The following is a 19,421-nucleotide window of genomic DNA, read 5'->3' as shown; positions in this document are numbered from 1 at the left end:
GACTGCATGTAATTGATAGCTCAATCACCACGTAATGTTACATAGGACTGCAGGTAATTGATAGCTTAATCACCACATAATGTTACATAGGACTGCAGGTAATTGATAGCTTAATCACCACGTAATGTTACATAGGACTGCAGGTAATTGATAGCTTAATCACCACGTAATGTTACATAGGACTGCAGGTAATTGATAGCTTAATCACCACGTATTGTAACATAGGACTGCTGGTAATTGATAGCTCAATCATCACATAATGTTACATAGGACTGCAGGTAATTGATAGCATAATCACCACGTAATGTTACATAGGACTGCAGGTAACCTACTGTTTTATCGCTTTCCATATAATGTTACATAGGACTGCAGGTAATTATACAGCATTATCTCTACAGAGAGACTGATCACATTCAAATATGACCTATAGCCTTACATAGGACTGCAGGTACATCCGCTGTACATATACTCACCTTGAACTATAATTCTTGATGTTACATAGGACATCGACATGAACTGCAGGCCTCTAAGGGTTAACCAACAACATCCCGCACACACACTAACCCCTACATGAATGGACAAGTCCGATCCTGTAACGTTCTGTCCCTTGTAACTCAACACTAACTGGTTACAACCAACTCACAACAACCTAGATGGCAGTGTCCGCAGGGGAGAGGGCCCGGGGCCCCTTACCTGAGACTGAGACAGGGTGCGCCCTGATGCCGTGCTTCTCGTTGTTGGCGAGCCTGTAGGAGAGAGGATGGCAGCGGTGAATGGTGCACATTCTGCATGGTCACTGAGTCGGCACACTCATCACAGTCACAGGCTACCTTCTGTCATTAGCAGGACTGATCCATTCTACACAACGTCAGGGGGGGAGAAAAAGCGATGGGATGTACGGAGAGGGAGGAGGGGAGAGACCTAATGACTCCCCCTACTGGAGGAAGGACAACATTACGGAGCAGGTAGGGACAGATTTCTGCTACACAGACTACATTTGCCAGACACACGTCCTATGGTGACATGAAGCCGAGCTCCGGCAGCTCCGTGTGTGGGCAGACAACAAACAACTTACTTCCTCCAAACCTTTTTAAAGGGGAAACACAACGAAAATTCTAAAGATAAAAGCCAGAAGAGCGGAGTCTTACTGGAACTCTCTGGCAGAACCTTGTACAAAAATAGCAAATCAGCACTCCGCACAACGGCTGTAAATGTATAGGAATTTAAAGGGGAAATGACAGCAATATCAGCCGATTGTAAAATCACTGTAATCAGGTGTGTCCTTGTTACATTACAGCTGTAGGGGACTATTAGATAGAGGTGGTAAGAAATACTTACTTTGGTATGGATGGCAAAGCCCGCTCTCCTTCTGTATAGAGAAAAAAGAACTAAGTATTATTGTACAATGCAAATATAATGACTTATACTACAATGATCCTGAGTTACATCCTGTATTATACTCCAGAGCTGCACTCATTATTTTGCTGGTGGGGTCACTGTGTACATACATTACTGATCCTGAGTTACATCCTGTGTTATACTCCAGAGCTGCACTCACTATTCCGCTGGTGAGGTCACTGTGTACATACATTACATTACTGATCCTGAGTTACATCCTGTATTATACTCCAGAGCTGCACTCACTATTCTGCTGGTGGGGTCACTGTGTACATACATTACTGATCCTGAGTTACATCCTGTGTTATACTCCGGAGCTGCACTCACTATTCTGCTGGTGGGGTCACTATGTACATACATTTCATTACTGATCCTGAGTTATATCCTGTATTATACTCCAGAGCTGCACTCTAAGCTATATGGATGGACAGGTCGCACACCATATCTGGCACTGTGTACTTTCGCTTTCAGTGTGAATAGAAAGCTTGATGCAAGTGTGAATGGGTCCTAAGCTAGTGACCCCTGGATCGACACAGAGACAGTCATATCTGCGGCTAAGGACCCCCACTGTGGAGGACAGAGTAGTTCCCCGCCACCCCCCACCCACTGTGGAGGACTTGGCATGATCACCTAATACATGACTTCAATGTATACAGTGTAATAATCCGTTCCCTTACATATCAGCAAGTAAAGACTGCAAAGCATGCTGGGAGACCCTCTCCTCCCCAACGCTGGATCCCCATAAGTAGTCATCCCCAGGACCACAAGCTCCTCTCTCCGACAGTGATCACCCAGAATTCCCTGGCCCCTGAATGCCATATACCTGTATATACCTTCCCCCTGAACGCCATAAACATATATACCCTTCCCCTGAACGCCATAAACATATATACCCTTCCCCTGAACGCCATAAACATATATACCCTTCCCCTGAACGCCATAAACATATATACCCTTCCCCTGAATGCCATAAACTTCTATATTCCTGATCCCCTGAACGCCATTTACTCGTATATTCCCTGCTTCCTGAACGCCAGATACTTGTATATTCCTGGCCCCCTAAATGCCAGATACTTGTATATACCCTCCCCACTGAACACCATATACTTGTATATTCCCTACCCCTGAACGCCATATACTTGTATATTCCCTACCCCTGAACGCCATATACTTGTATATTCTCTGCCCACTGAACGCCATATACTTGTATATACCCTGCCCACTGAACGCCATATACTTGTATATACCCTGCCCACTGAACGCCATATACTTGTATTTACCCTCCCCCTGAACGCCAAATACTTGTATATTCCCGGACCCTGAACGCCATAAACTTATATTTACCCTCCCCCTGAACGCAATATACTTGTATATTCCCTGGCCCCTGAATGCCATATACTTGTATATTCTCTGGCCCCTGAACGCCATATACTTGTATATTCCCTGGCCCCTGAACGCCATATACTTGTATATTCCCTGGCCCCTGAACCCCATATACTTGAATATACCCTCCCTCTGCACGCCATATACTTGTATATTCCCTGCCCCCTGAGCGCCATATACTTGTATATTCCCTGGCCCCTGAACCCCATATACTTGTATATACCCTCCCTCTGCACGCTATATACTTGTATATTCCCTGCTCCCTGAACGCCATATACTTGTATATTCCCGGACCCTGAACGCCATATACTTGTATATTCCCGGACCCTGAACGCCATATACTTGTATATTCCCTGGCCCCTGAACGCCATATACTTCTATATTCCTAGCCCCCTGAGCGCCATATACTTCTATATTCCCTAGCCCCTGAACCCCATATACTTGTATATACCCTCCCTCTGCACAACATATACTTATACATACCCTTTCCACCGAACGCCATATACTTGTATATTCCCTGCCCCCTGAACGCCATATACTTGTATATTCCCTGAACGCCATATACTTGTATATTCCCTGCTCCCTGAACGCCATATACCCTCCCTCTGCACGCCATATACTTGTATATTCCCTGCTCCCTGAATGCCATATACTTGTATATTCCCTGCTCCCTGAATGCCATATACTTGTATATACCCTCCCTCTGCACGCCATATACTTGTATATTCCCGGACCCCTGAACGCCATATACTTGTATATACCCTCCCCCTGAATTCCATACACTTGAATATTACACCTTCCTACTGCTCCCCCTGGTGTAGTGTCAGTTTTCACTGCAGTTCCGGTGTTCTATACCTGAACCAGGAAGCTCAGGATGAAGAGGACCGTCGATTCCTCCCGAGATAAGAAGAGTCAGATGGTGGAATCATGGAAAGACAAAGGGGGGAGAAAGGGAAATGGTAAGATGAAGGTTTATGCAATTATTAGTAAGGCTGGGTTCACATTGTATTTTTGCAATTTTTTTTTTTTCCATTTTATGCGGAAAAACAGGCAAAACCCCCCCCCCCCCCAAAAACAGATGAATGTTTGCATCGTCTTTTCCATTGACTTCCATTATATATATATATATATATATATATATATATATATATATATATATATATATATATATAAAAAAAAAAATATATACACTCACCGGCCACTTTATTAGGTACACCTGTCCAACTGCACGTTACCACTTAATATCTAATCAGCCAATCACATGGCGACAACTCACAGACATGGTCAAGACAATCTCCTGCAGTTCAAACCGAGCATCAGTTTGAATGTGGCATGGTTGTTGGTGCCAGAAGGGCTGGTCTGAGTATTTCAGAAACTGCTGATCTACTGGGATTTTCACGCACAACCATCTCTAGGGTTTACAGAGAATGGTCCGAAAAAGAAGAAACATCCAGTGAGCGGCAGTTCTGTGGGCGGAAATGCCTTGTTGATGCCAGAGGTCAGAGGAGAATGGGCAGACTGGTTTGAGCTGATAGAAAGGCAACAGTGACTCAAATAGCCAACCGTTACAACCAAGGTAGGCAGAAGAGCATCTCTGAACACACAGTACCTCCAACTTTGAGGCAGATGGGCTACAGCAGCAGAAGACCACACCGGGTGCCGCTCCTTTCAGCTAAGAACAGGAAACTGAGGCTACAATTTGCACAAGCTCATCGAAATTGGACAGTAGAAGATTGGAAAAACGTTGCCTGGTCTGATGAGTCTCGATTTCTGCTGCGACATTCGGATGGTAGGGTCAGAATTTGGCGTCAACAACATGAAAGCATGGATCCATCCTGCCTTGTATCAACGGTTCAGGCTGGTGGTGGTGGTGTCATGGTGTGGGGAATATTTTCTTGGCACTCTTTGGGCCCCTTGGTACCAATTGAGCATCGTTGCAACGCCACAGCCTACCTGAGTATTGTTGCTGACCATGTCCATCCCTTTATGACCACAATGGACCCAACATCTGATGGCTACTTTCAGCAGGATAATGCGCCATGTCATAAAGCTAGAATCATCTCAGACTGGTTTCTTGAACATGACAATGAGGTCACTGTACTCCAATGGCCTCCACAGTCACCAGATCTCAATCCAATAGAGCATCTTTGGGATGTGGTGGAACGGGAGATTGGCATCATGGATGTGCAGCCGACAAACCTGCGGCAACTGTGTGATGCCATCATGTCAATATGGACCAAAATCTCTGAGGAAGCTTCCAGCACCTTGTTGTATCTATGCCACCAAGAATTGAGGCAGTTCTGAAGGCAAAAGGGGGTCCAACCCGTTACTAGCATGGTGTACCTAATAAAGTGGCCGGTGAGTGTATATATATCTATATCTAAAAACAAATTAAAACGTTTAAAATGCTACAAATATGTGGTTGACCCCATTTTTGTGTGAGCCGGAAAAAAAAAAAAAAAAAAAAAAATCGGATGCACACAAATACATCAGTTTTTTTTTATGTAAATCAGATGGGGAATAAAAAAAAAAAAAAAAAAAAGCAAGCTTTGCAAAAACGCAGTGTGAACCCAGCCTAAGCCAGGATGCCTCTCTGCCTCTGCACATGCTCTACTGCAATTACTACAATTCCCATCATGCCTGGACAGTCAAAGCTTTAGCTTCAGCTGCCCAGGCACTGTGGGAATTGTAGTTCTGCAACAGCTGGAGGGCCGAAGCAGTGGCGTAGCTACAATGAAGGCAGGGAAGGCGACTGCTATGGGGCCCCTGCAGGAAAGGGGCCCGAGGAAGCCTGCCCTGACTTCATGGTAGATACCCCGCTCCCCAGGGGTCCAGAGAGGAAGAAAGACGCCCACTGCACTGTTCAGCCCCCTCACTGTAGTGCCGGGTGAGCGGGCTGAACAGAGGAGCAGGACCTGCCAGACGGCACAGGAGAGGGATGAAGGACCTTTGGGTCACATGACCCAAAGGTCCTCAATACTTTTATGTGAAGATCAGCCCGGACTACAGGAGGAGGAGGGGGGAAGCCTGGGAGCTGTAAGTGCTGTGTATTTGTGTCAGTGAGTGTATATATGTATCTGTGGGTATATGTATATGTCAGTGTGTGTATATATGTATCTGTGTATATATTTATATGTCAGTATGTGTATGTATCTGTGGCTATATATGTGTGTGTGTGTATGTCAGCAGTGTCTGTAGCACTGGTGTATATATGTGTGTTTGTGTACTGTATGTCAGCAGTGTCTCAAGTGATTGACAGGTTTGCTCCCAAAGATGTTCTGCAGCAGCTTCTATTAATGTTGGGCTCTAATAAAAGAACCCACCATTAATATCTGCAGCATTTTCTTTTATTTCTGGTTGAGTATTTCTTATTACACTGAGATGATTTCCCTGTGTACAGTCTATTCATGGTGTATACATCAGCACTAGTGTAATCACATTACAGCGTATATATGTGTGTATGTCAGTGGCGTATCTGTATATATGTTAATGGTGCCTCTGTGTGTGTATATATGTGCGTCATTGTCTGTGTTTGACCAGGGGGGGGTTACAGGATTCATGGGGCCCCGTACAGTTTTTTGCTATGTGGCCCCATGAATCCTAGCCACGCCCCTGGGCCGAAGGTTCCTCATCCCTGCTCTAATGGATTCTATTCATGAACCAGGAGGCTCAGGATGATCAGAGCTCCAGGGAGAGTGACCCTGTAACAGTGACAGGACTGATATAATGGATATATCACAACAGTCACAGTATTACTCTACAGTGTGAACATTGGTCTAAAAAGACCTGGCAACGGTAGAAGCCGAATGTTTCTTCCAAAAACAGGAAGACAGAGGCTGGAAAGAAATATAACACCTGGGACTCAAGTTTATGTTTTCACCGCTAGGAAAACATTTCTTCCTATAAATATGAAAAAAAAAACAAAAAAAAAACAGGGAACAGAATCCAGACTTGTGTACAGTGCAAACACTCCATCTCTCCGTATGCAGTGCGGCATGCTGAGGGGTGTACAGACACTGAACAAGCAAGGGGTGACAGAGAGGGGAGGGGGTCATGCAGCTCTGCATGGGATGGATGGAGTTAACGCTTTGTAACTGCACTGCATTCTGGGATATTGCCTTAAAATAAAGTGAGGTGGAAATAATAACATCTTCCACAATGCACTGCAGCATAGCGTGCTCTATGCAAAGTCATCTCCAAAACTACAACCCCTAGCATGCCCTGTGAACCTGTATAACCTAATCTCAGTATATTAAGCAGAACTACAACCCCCTGCATATCCTGAGAACCTGTAAGCCAGGAATAGGAACCTTCAGCTAACCTTACTAATATCGACCGTGCCTGGGGAGTTGTAGTTTCACATTAGCTGGAGTACTGAGGGTTCCCCATCCCTACCCTAACCTCTGTCTCTCTATATTATGTGAAACTACCACCCCCAGCATGCGCTGACAGCCTGTATGCCATAACCTGTAGCTCTCCAGTTGTTGCAGAACTACAACCCCCAGCAGGAGAGGTGCAGCAGGCCGGATTGCAGATGTACAGGTAGACCTGCCTGGAGTATAAGATGTAATCAGGGATCAGCACATTTGCAGATGTAGCTATGGAATGTGTCAGGTCCGATGCTCTAATGTCATGGAAGCTCACCACACAGTGGTGCCCGGCCTTTAAAGGGGGACTCCAGGGAAAAAAAGTTGTTTTTAAAATCAACTGTCAGAAAGTTATACAAAGTTAAACATTACTTGTATTTAAAAATCTCCAGTTTTCCAGCACTTATCAGCTGCTGCATGTCCTGCATGAAGTAGTCCAGTCTGATACAGTGCTCTCTGCTGCCACCTCTGTCCATGTCAGGAACTGTCCAGAGCAGTAGCAAATCCCCATAGAAAACCTCTTCTGTTCTGGACAGTTCCTAACATGGACAGAGGTGGCAGCAGAGAGCACAGTGTCAGACTGAAGAGAATACACCACTTCCTGCAGGACATACAGCAGCTGATAAGTACTGGAAGATTGGAGATTTTCAAATAGAAGCACGTTTTAACTTTGTATAACTTCCTGAAGCCAACTGATTTAAAAGAAACCTATTTTTTGCCGGAGTTCCTTTTTAACACAATCAATCCTCACCGATCGATCTGCAGTGACCCGATAAATGGATGCCTCTGAGGATTCTGACTAGAGGAAGTCCATAGATCCGAAAACCTGTCAATACTTGTTGAAAAGAGAATCCTGCACAAAAAGGTCCAAAACGGCTAAAAGCCGGAGTGCAGAGCGTCCGGACGCACCTGGTGCCCCCATTATTCTGCACTTAGCTGGATTCCCCAGAGGATTGGGAAACATTAGCCGCCCCGGCAGTGGCCCCTGGAGACCGGAGCGTAGCGTTACTCATATACGATTCAGCTGAGCGCGCGCTTCCTCACTATGTTGCTGGCATACTCCTCTCTGCTGCGCTGACTGACACGGCTCCATAGCAGAACTCATTACCATCACCACATATAACCGCGCTCAGATTCACTGATGTTCATAGTCGGTGACTTTCTATCCTGCCCTCGAACGCCAGATCCCGGTCACAACTTTCCCGCTGGTCCCACGTTAGTCTCCTCTCCCGATCCAATTACCATGTAAATTAGTTCCCTGAACCCGCGGGTCACCGTCTGCTCCTGACAGCTGTCACCAGTCACATGACTCAGCGCTGCAGTATACAGGAGTGATATAACAGAGACCTGCACTAAACTTTTATATATGTCAATGCTGGGCTGTGTCTCTATAAGAAGAAAGCCGCTCACTAGCCTCCTGCAGTGCACGGATTAAAGGGATATTCTACTCACACATAACTTCTGAGGTTAATGCCTGTGGTGAGACTAACAATTCCTTCCATACTTGTTATTATCTATTCAGTCTCCTTCCTCCAGTTCTGAGCTGCTGCTTTCTGCTGAAGACACAAAAATCTGTGTGTAAGCTTCTCTGTCTCCTCCTCTCCCCTCCCTTCTGAGACAGATGATGTAATGTCCCTGGCAGGCTATATCTGTAACATTGTAGCTTCTTTGTAATGCTGGAAGGATTAATCACAGTTAGTTAATTAGCAACTTGACCTCAGAATAACCCTCCCAGCATTACAAAGAATCTACAATGTTACAGATAAAGCCTGCCAGGGACTTGTTTATATCAGGCATCTCAGAAAGGCAGGGGGAAGAGCTCACTGTGATCATATCCTGCTAGTATTACAAAGAAGCTACAAAGTTGCAGATAAAGCCTGCCAGGGACTTGTTTACATCAGCCATCTCAGGAGGGAGGAGGGGGAGACTGAGAGAAAAGCTTACACACAGATTTTTGTGTCTTTAGCAGAAAGCAGCAGCTCAGAACTGGGGGAAGTAGACTGAATAGATAATAACAAGTATGGAAGGAATTGTTAGTCTCACCAACATATGGAAAGTTATGAGTGGAATACCCCTTTAATGAAGGCTGGCTAAAGCTAGCCATACATTTTACATAGTAGTCAGTCAACAGAGCTCTCTCCTCATCTCAAAGTACACATGGACGCTCTGCTTCGCCAAGTATGCATAGGAAAAGAGAAAAGTGAAGAAAGCCGCTATCAAACACCTGTCAAAGACTTATCTCCCCTGAGAAGAAAAAGATCAGGGGTGATGAAATGTGGCGGGGCCCAGGGATGTGGTGGTGAGCCGGCCCTTATAACATAGACTGACATCTACTGTATCCTTGCAGCCTGGAGTCAATAATAATTGCCTACACTGTAACAAACCCTCAGCTGTGCATGTACCTTTAAAATCTTATTCCCCTATTGTGCATAATAAGGGACTTGTGTTACACTAACATAATGTGCACATCCCTGAGTGTGAGGCCTCTAGAACTGGACACTTAGCATGCAGCTCAGGACTGTATCACACACAGGATCCCCCGCCATGCTGAATCACAGAAGAGGATCGGAGACATCATTATATATCATATACATAATATACAAGACGCTCAGCAACCACAAGGAGGAGGATGGGAAGATGCTGCCCTCCACCGTTCACGAGCGGCACACTGCAGCACGGACATTCATTTACCTTTCTGTGGCCGGATGATGAAGGACTCGGAGGCTCCATGGACAAGACGACAGTATCCATCCATTAAGTCTGCCATGTTCTCCGCAATAGTAAGGGATGGGGCTGTCACAGTGAGAGGCTGAGAGGGGACATCAACAATAGCAGTATTATTATCACTGTCCTCTGTGTCTGACATTACCCCCCCACCACCACGATGACTCAAATCTACAGACTCCCGAGTGTTAAGGAACTGAAAAATATGTCAGAGCATTGGAAAACCAGCTAATGTAATGTGTGAGGAGCAGGAGAGGATAGTGCAGGCCCCCCTGCTCCAACCCGGGAAGATAGCGCACACACCTCTACACCGGGGGAGAGGACAGCACACACCCCTCTAAACCGGGGAGAGGACAGCACACACCCCTCTAAACCGGGGAGAGGACAGCGCACACCCCTCTAAACCGGGGAGAGCACAGCGCACACATCTCTACACCGGGAAGAGGACATCGCACCCCATTCTACACCGGGAAGAGGACATCGCACCCCATTCTACACCGGGAAGAGGACAGCGCACACCCCTCTACACCGGGAAGAGGACAGCGCACACCCCTCTACACCGGGAAGAGGACAGCGCACACCCCTCTACACCGGGGAGAGGACAGCGCACACCCCTCTACACCGGGGAGAGGACAGCGCACACCCCTCTACACCGGGGAGAGGACAGCGCACACCCCTCTACACCGGGGAGAGGACAGCGCACACCCCTCTACACCGGGGAGAGGACAGCGCACACCCCTCTACACCGGGGAGAGGACAGCGCACACCCCTCTACACCGGGGAGAGGACAGCGCACACCCCTCTACACCGGGGAGAGGACAGCGCACACCCCTCTACACCGGGGAGAGGACAGCGCACACCCCTCTACACCGGGGAGAGGACAGCGCACACCCCTCTACACCGGGGAGAGGACAGCGCACACCCCTCTACACCGGGGAGAGGACAGCGCACACCCCTCTACACCGGGGAGAGGACAGCGCACACCCCTCTACACCGGGGAGAGGACAGCGCACACCCCTCTACACCGGGGAGAGGACAGCGCACACCCCTCTACACCGGGGAGAGGACAGCGCACACCCCTCTACACCGGGGAGAGGACAGCGCACACCCCTCTACACCGGGGAGAGGACAGCGCACACCCCTCTACACCGGGGAGAGGACAGCGCACACCCCTCTACACCGGGGAGAGGACAGCGCACACCCCTCTACACCGGGGAGAGGACAGCGCACACCCCTCTACACCGGGGAGAGGACAGCGCACACCCCTCTACACCGGGGAGAGGACAGCGCACACCCCTCTACACCGGGGAGAGGACAGCGCACACCCCTCTACACCGGGGAGAGGACAGCGCACACCCCTCTACACCGGGGAGAGGACAGCGCACACCCCTCTACACCGGGGAGAGGACAGCGCACACCCCTCTACACCGGGGAGAGGACAGCGCACACCCCTCTACACCGGGGAGAGGACAGCGCACACCCCTCTACACCGGGGAGAGGACAGCGCACACCCCTCTACACCGGGGGAGAGGACAGCGCACACCCCTCTACACGGGGAGAGGACAGCGCACACCCCTCTACACCGGGGGATGAGGACAGCGCACACCCCTCTACACCGGGGAGAGGACAGCGCACACCCCTCTACACCGGGGAGAGGACAGCGCACACCCCTCTACACCGGGGAGAGGACAGCGCACACCCCTCTACACCGGGGAGAGGACAGCGCACACCCCTCTACACCGGGGAGAGGACAGCGCACACCCCTCTACACCGGGGAGAGGACAGCACGGACACTTCTACACCGGTGAGAGGGCAGAGCACACGTCTAACCTATAAAGATGAGAGCACAAGCCCCCTTTAACCAGGGGAAAGAAGAATACAAACTGCCCCACACTCTTGAAAGAGGGACAGTACAGACCCCGTCTACCCGGTGGACAGCACCGACTCCTAGGGAAGAGGACAATCCTTACCTCTGGGGCTCCGGAAATTTTAAGCTGCAACATCCCTTTCCTGTCCTTGTCTTCGCTGCTGGAATACTGGATTGTCTGCACCTGAGTAAAGTCTGCCAGATGGGTCGGCTGCAGGAGGAAAGAGAGGGCAGGTTTATGCATTGTATGAATACACTCTAATCAGAAGACGGCACTAAGTGAACGAGCATCATTAGGATTCAATAGAAGCAGAATCAGACTACACAGGGGATGTTTGCGGTCTGTAACCATGGAGACTCAAAAAGTTGCATAGGAGCTGCGTATCAGGGATCTCTATATAACTGGATTTGAAGGCAGCATATAAGTCTAAAAATTAAAGGGGCACAACGGTAGCAGAACAAACAAGAAAAAAAAAAAATGGAAACCTGTAATCACTACCCGATCCCCAATAATTAATATTCTCTTGGCAGTGGGAACTAGTGCAGGTGGCAACTACAGGTTTCTAAAGCCCCTTTGAGATTTTCTAAACATAATATGAACTGGGAAACCTGCAGCTGCATCTATTAGGAGAACACAGAACTTACATTAGATCCTTTGTCCGTAAGGTAACTGATCCCCTCCTCGGGGCCGATCGCCAACTCCACAGATATAACCCAACTGGACTTTAATGGGTTATGTGATCAATGGAAGGAGCATGGAAAGAAAAAAGGAGAAATCAGCATTAACAATGGAGAAGAACGTATACATGTGTACACACACACACATTATATAATATAATATATAATCTATGTATATATACACATACATACATACAGAGTGTGTGTATAGATACATGTAGATATATATAGGCATAATCCTTACACAGACAACAAGCATGCATATATCCATATCCCTGAGGTATATAGAGGGCATTTACATGAAGAGGGGTCCTGTGCACTGTATAATGGGGGGACTGTATAAGGACTACTACTAAGCACAGGATCCAACAGCTTCTTACAGAGGATGTAGGACGCACCCTATATATAGATTGGCAGCTGTAACTGGATAAGGAGACTAGGATTCCTGTCAGTATGGATGATCGGCTAACCCTATATACAAACATGCAGGACTTGCACATAACACAGCACTAGGGGATGGTTCAGACCACAGTTCTTGACAACAGGTAACATGCAGCTGAACCCCCCCAATCCCCTGACATCACTGGGCACTGCTGCTGCTGGTCAGCCAATGAAACACTACATGGTGCCCATTTATAGCAATGTTGCAGTGGGAGAATGTGAGGGTGCCAGCAGGGGTACCCACAGTCCGCTCATTACCCAGGCAGCGGCCTAGAGAAGGTGTGAACTACAGACAGTACCTACAGGTAAATCCAAAGACAGTAAGAGAAGGCATGCTTAGTAATGTCCTACCATACTTACTCCCAGGGCGCACTTGAAGCATTCCTTGTCATATCGATAGACCGGAGAAAGGATTTCAAAGAACTTTAAGATACTTTCTTCTCTGTTGAGGTTGGCAAATTGGCGGAACGTCTGCTGGATCAGTTTCCTCAGTGCTTTAGCCTGAGAGAGAGAAAAGGAAAGAGATCAGAGCTCACCCCTGTATAAGACACAGAAAATCAAAGCTGGATCCAGTATAAGATCATGAGAATGAAGTATAGGACAAAGATGAGAGCTCACTATATAGGAGGGGAATCAGGTATAGGACAGAGATGAGAGCTCACTATATAGGAGGGGAATCAGGTATAGGACAGAGATGAGAGCTCACTATATAAGAGGGGAATCAGGTATAGGACAGAGATGAGAGATCACTATATAGGAGGGGAATCAGGTATAGGACAGAGATGAGAGATCACTATATAGGAGGGGAATCAGGTATAGGACAGAGATGAGAGCTCACTATATAAGAGGGGAATCAGGTATAGGACAGAGATGAGAGCTCACTATATAAGAGGGGAATCAGGTATAGGACAGAGATGAGAGATCACTATATAGGAGGGGAATCAGGTATAGGACAGAGATGAGAGATCACTATATAGGAGGGGAATCAGGTATAGGACAGAGATGAGAGCTCACTATATAGGAGGGGAATCAGGTATAGGACAGAGATCACTATATAGGAGGGGAATCAGGTATAGGACAGAGATGAGAGCTCACTATATAAGAGGGGAATCAGGTATAGGACAGAGATCACTATATAGGATGAGAATCAGGTATAGGACAGAGATGAGAGCTCACTATATAGGAGAGAATCAGGTATAGGACAGAGATCAGAGCTCACTATATAGGAGAGAATCAGGTATAGGACAGATCAGAGCTCACTATATAGGAGAGAATCAGGTATAGGACAGATCAGAGATCACTATATAGTAGAGAATCAGGTATAGGACAGAGATCACAGCTCACTATATAGTAGAGAATCAGGTATAGGACAGAGATCACAGCTCACTATATAGCAGAGAATCAGGTATAGGGCAGAGATAAGAGATCACTATATAGGAGGGGAATCAGGTATAGGGCAGAGATGAGAGCTCACTATATAGGAGAGAATCAGGTATAGGACAGAGATCAGAGCTCACTATATAGGAGAGAATCAGGTATAGGACAGAGATCAGAGCTCACTATATAAGAGAGAATCAGGTAGAGGACAGAGATCAGAGCTCACTATATAAGAGAGAATCAGGTATAGGACAGAGATTAGAGCTCACTATATAGGAGGGGAATCAGGTATAGGGCAGAGATGAGAGCTCACTATATAGGAGGGGAATCAGGTATAGGGCATAGATGAGAGCTCACTATATAGGAGGGGAATCAGGTATAGGACAGAGATCAGAGCTCACTATATAGGAGAGAATCAGGTATAGGACAAAGCTCACTATATAGATGGAGAATCAGGTATAGGACAGAGATGAGGGCTCACTATAGGAGAGAATCAGGTATAGGAGAGAGCATCAGGTATAGGACAGATACCACCACCATTATAAGAGGACTTCTGTAGGCTTTAATCTTCTTCAGAGAAATAGAAAATGAAAAGGGAGAGAGCACAGGAGCAGGATTTCTCAGTGACTCTGGACATGTTACTTTGAGAGAAGAAACAATGGCCTGCAGCTCACCTTCACAGAATCCAGCAAACTCTTAGGGAAGAACCTCTTCAGGCCGACATCTTTCCTGAAAGCAGAAAATAAGGGTGCGTCTTATTACAGGGAGAGTAGACGGAGATGGGCCCTGACAAGGAGGGATAAACGGCTTCAGCCCAGAGATTAATAGCGGATGTCACATAAACAGAAGCGGCGAGGAGCGCAATCCTCCTGATGCTGTGTGTCACCGGTTATAAATTCTGTGTCCTCTCTAATATCCGTCACGGTGTGGGGGCCGTGTTATATCTCGTATTAGGAAGATATTGCTGCAAGAGCTCAGTGTGCCGCCTCCACGTACCCTGAGCCAGGAGTAAGCTAAGGTAACGCTCATCCACGTGGTGGTGTCAATAGCTGTAGACTATATGACACTATCTGCATCTGTCTATAAGCTCTTGAAGGGAGGATCTCTGCGTTTGCCAAGCATGCGGCTCTCCACAATGTATCAGTGCAGGTAAACAACATCACTCTGCAGCCCGCACTATATAGTCTACATGCTGCACTGTTAGGCCTTAAAGGGGTACTCCACTCAAACATAACGTCTCATATGTTGCTGCCCATGGTGAAACTAACAATTCCTTTCACACTTTTTCTATTGAGTCTAGTTCCCCCAGTTCTCAACTGCCATTTTTTTGCTGAAGACACAAAAACCTATGTGTGAGCTTTTCTCTCAGTCTCCCCCTCCTCCCTCCTGAGACGGCTGATGTAAACAAGTCCCTGGCAGGCTTTATCTGCAACTTTGTAGCTTCTTTGAAATACTAGCAGGATATAATCACAGTGAGTTCATCAGCATTTTGACCTCAGAACAACCCTTCCAGCTTTACAACGAAGCTACAATGTTGCAGAAAAGGCCTGCCAGGGACTTGATTACATCAGCCGTCTCAGAAGGGAGGGGGAGGAGGAGGAGGAGACAGAGAGAAAAGCTCACACACAGATTTTTGTGTTTTCAGCAGAAAGCAGCAGCTGAGAAATGGGGGAAGGACACTGAGTAGACAATAACAAGTATGGAAGGAATTGTTAGTCTCACCATGGGCAGCAACATATCAGATGTTATGTGTAAGTGGAATACCCCTTTAATGCGACCTTCAGCCTCTCAATGTCAAGAAGCAAGCAGACATCTTGACATTTGTGCACAACTAGACTGAAAAGATACAAGACTGAAAAGAGCCAGAATATAAGGATAATCTAAAACCTGCTGCCGTCCTCCATTCTATCCCAGTTGGTTCCATCTCATCCTGATCATCGTAATAACCAGATTACTGGCAGCTGAATTGAAGGGATTTCTCAGTATCTGGTTCCTATAGCTCAGTGAGCGATCCCGTTCGTGTGATGTGTCGCCTCCTCTTCTGATTCCAGCAGGTAAGTGTTAATGTTTTTTGATGGGACATTCACCCTCCATCTCTGGAGCGACGCCGAGGTGCGCGCTGTACACCACAAAACTAATTATCCCACGTTTCTAGGTCTCTGTGCAGAGATCGGCGCCGTCACCGCCGCAGAACAGACACGTCTGACGACAATAATGGCCAATTACAGTGATGTAAATGTCAGAGCGGAGCGGTCACCGGGGGATGGGGAGAACATGGAGGAAATGATTATAGAAAAGGATTCTGGATCGCCAAACAGTGTTATAGTGACAAGAGGAGCCATGTACAGGTCATGTGTCCCTCAGAGGTTTCACGGCCGCCACTACACAGGGGGGACTCAGGATTAACACAGGATCAGAAATATATGTACACAGTGACCCCACCAGCAGAATAGTGAGTGCAGCTCTGGAGTATAATACAGGATGTAACTGAGGATCAGTAATGTATGTACACAGTGACCCCACCAGCAGAACAGTGAGTGCTGCTCTGGAGTGTAATACAGGATGTAACTCAGGATCAGTAATGTAATGTATGTACACAGTGACCCCACCAGCAGAATACTGAGTGCAGCTCTGGAGTATCAGATGTAACTCAGGATCAGTAATGTAATGTATGTACACAGTGACCCCACCAGCAGAATAGTGAGTGCAGCTCTGGAGTATAACACAGGATGTAACTCAGGATCAGTAATGTAATGTATGTACACAGTGACCCCTCCAGCAGAATAGTGAGTGCAGCTCTGGAGTATAATACAGGATGTAACTCAGGATCAGTAATGTAATGTATGTACACAGTGACCCCACCAGCAGAACAGTGAGTGCTGCTCTGGAGTGTAATACAGGATGTAACTAAGGATCAGTAATGTAATGTATGTAACACAGTGACCTCACCAGCAGAATAGTGAGTGCAGCTCTGGGGTATAATACAGGATGTAACTCCAGATCAGTAATGTAATGTATGTACACAGTGACCCCACCAGCAGAATAGTGAGTGCAGCTCCGGAGTATAACACAGGATGTAACTCAGGATCAGTAATGTAATGTATGTACACAGTGACCCCCACCAGCAGAATAGTGAGTGCTGCTCTGGAGTATAATACAGGATGTAACTAAGGATCAGTAATGTAATGTATGTACACAGTAACCTCACCAGCAGAATAGTGAGTGCAGCTCCGGAGTATAATACAGGATGTAACTAAGGATCAGTAATGTAATGTATGTACACAGTGACCCCACCAGCAGAATAGTGAGTGCAGCTCCGGAGTATAATACAGGATGTAACTCCGGATCAGTAATGTAATGTATGTACACAGTGACCCCCACCAGCAGAATAGTGAGTGCAGCTCTGGAGTATAATACAGGATGTAACTTAGGATCAGTATTGCATGTACACAGTGATCCCACCAGCAGAATAGAGAGCGCAGCTCTGCAGTATAATACAGGATGTAACTCAGGATCAGTAATCTATGTACACAGTGATCCCACCAGCAGAATAGTGAGCGCAGCTCTGGAGTATAATACAGGATGTAACTCAGGATCAGTAATGTAATGTTTGTACACAGTGACCCCACCAGCAGAATAGTGAGTGCAGCTCTGGAGTATAATACAGGATATAACTCAGGATCAGTAATGTATGTACACAGTGACCTCAACAGCAGAATAGTGAGTGCAGCTCTGGAGTATAATACAGGATGTAACTTAGGATCAGTAATGTATGTACACAGTGACCTCACCAGCAGAATAGTGAGTGCAGCTCTGGGGTATAATATAGGATGTAACTTAGGATCAGTAATGTATGTACACGGTGACCCCACCAGCAGAATAGTGAGTGAAGCTCTGGAGTATATTGCAGGATGTAACTCAGGATCAGTACAGGATCAGTAATGTAATGTATGTACACAGTGACCTCACCAGCAGAATAGTGAGTGCAGCTCTGGAGTATAGTGCAGGATGTAACTCAGGATCAGTAATGTATTTACACAGTTTTTATACAAAACATAAGGGGGGGGGGGGGGGGGGGGGGGGGAGTCATAAAATTCCATTAACGTAAACCCCTAAATTGGGGGAGGTATTGTACCACTCACAGCAGCCCCCATATAGCAATATAGCAGCCCCCATTATAGTGAATATGATTATTCCTGAGGGGATTGCTGCAGGTGCGAAGATGGATGCCTCCTCTCTCTATTTCCGACATCTCCTCGTACTCCAAGTGATCGCATAAGTAGGAGGAAGCTCAGCAGCCTCTTTATTGTTTACCAAGTTGCAGTACCAGATATGGCCACTACATAACATACAGTGCTGTGTCTGGGATCTGATAAAGAGGACACATCTCAAGAGCATTAAAGGGGTCAGGATTAGATCATCATAACTGCTTTCCTGTAGAAACAGGGGTGACACAATAAGGATGAGACTCATGAGCTGGGGACATGCCTCAGATACCCCCTCACCATTAGGCTAGTAGTTATATCACACAGCATTTACAGGCTCTATCTACTATAGGTAACAGATGAAGGGTGACCCCTAGAAGCCGGACTAGTATGAAAAATTGTTATGACAGATACTTACTCCAAAACTTCATAGTTAGACTTCTTCTCTAGGGCGTTTCCTCTCATCTCCGCATACGACCGCCTAGAATTAGAGAATGACATCACAAAGTTACATTAAGAGAACACGAAAGGGAAATGAGGAGCAGCGTGGGATGGTGGGAAGTGATCATACATGGGGGTGTATAACATTACTATATGGGAATCCTATGGATGGACCAGACAGACTCACAACCCTCCCAAACTACTGCAAAACTACAATTCACATCAAGCTTTGGCTGTGCAGGATGATGGGGATTGTAGTCAGCACTTGTTTGTTATGAAATATCAGACCGTGTAATACTATAAGCGATGAGCTGTATGGAAACCAAACATTAAAGGGAATGTGTCACCTAGATTTTCTGTTACTGATTAGTCAGATACTAAAACGTGTTCTTTTATTCTAATCTGTTTCTATTTTCTGACAGTAATTTTTTTTTTATTTTACTTTTTGTTCATTGTTTTGGGGGCGGCCATATTGCCTGGGCTGTTCTAAACAGCAGTTAGTGACCTGCTTTACAGCGAGACTCATGGACATAGACGACA

At 46.7% G+C, this 19,421-nt stretch overlaps 1 protein-coding gene across 10 annotated transcripts in view; it reads right to left on the bottom strand.

The window, feature by feature from the left end:
- PTK2 (protein tyrosine kinase 2) overlaps positions 1 to 19,421 on the bottom strand; it is a 168,706-nt gene that overhangs the window by 62,178 nt on the left and 87,107 nt on the right. For 5 of the 10 annotated variants that reach the window (XM_069957045.1, XM_069957047.1, XM_069957046.1 and 2 more), the window contains 9 exons: positions 18,859 to 18,921; positions 14,910 to 14,964; positions 13,210 to 13,359; positions 12,385 to 12,462; positions 11,843 to 11,950; positions 9,840 to 9,957; positions 3,637 to 3,675; positions 1,339 to 1,369; positions 694 to 746 (listed from right to left, as the gene is read on the bottom strand). In XM_069957045.1, the coding sequence (XP_069813146.1) occupies positions 694 to 746; positions 1,339 to 1,369; positions 3,637 to 3,675; positions 9,840 to 9,957; positions 11,843 to 11,950; positions 12,385 to 12,462; positions 13,210 to 13,359; positions 14,910 to 14,964; positions 18,859 to 18,921 (695 nt within the window). The remainder of the gene's footprint in view (positions 1 to 693; positions 747 to 1,338; positions 1,370 to 3,636; positions 3,676 to 9,839; positions 9,958 to 11,842; positions 11,951 to 12,384; positions 12,463 to 13,209; positions 13,360 to 14,909; positions 14,965 to 18,858; positions 18,922 to 19,421) is intronic. The other 5 variants (XM_069957041.1, XM_069957043.1, XM_069957042.1 and 2 more) reach the window with 3 other exon arrangements.

This window comes from Dendropsophus ebraccatus, chromosome 2 (assembly GCF_027789765.1).
Source record: "Dendropsophus ebraccatus isolate aDenEbr1 chromosome 2, aDenEbr1.pat, whole genome shotgun sequence".
NCBI lineage: Eukaryota > Metazoa > Chordata > Amphibia > Anura > Hylidae > Dendropsophus > Dendropsophus ebraccatus.
The sequence above is the reverse complement of the archived record's forward strand: the minus strand, read 5'-3'. Positions and strand labels throughout refer to the sequence as shown.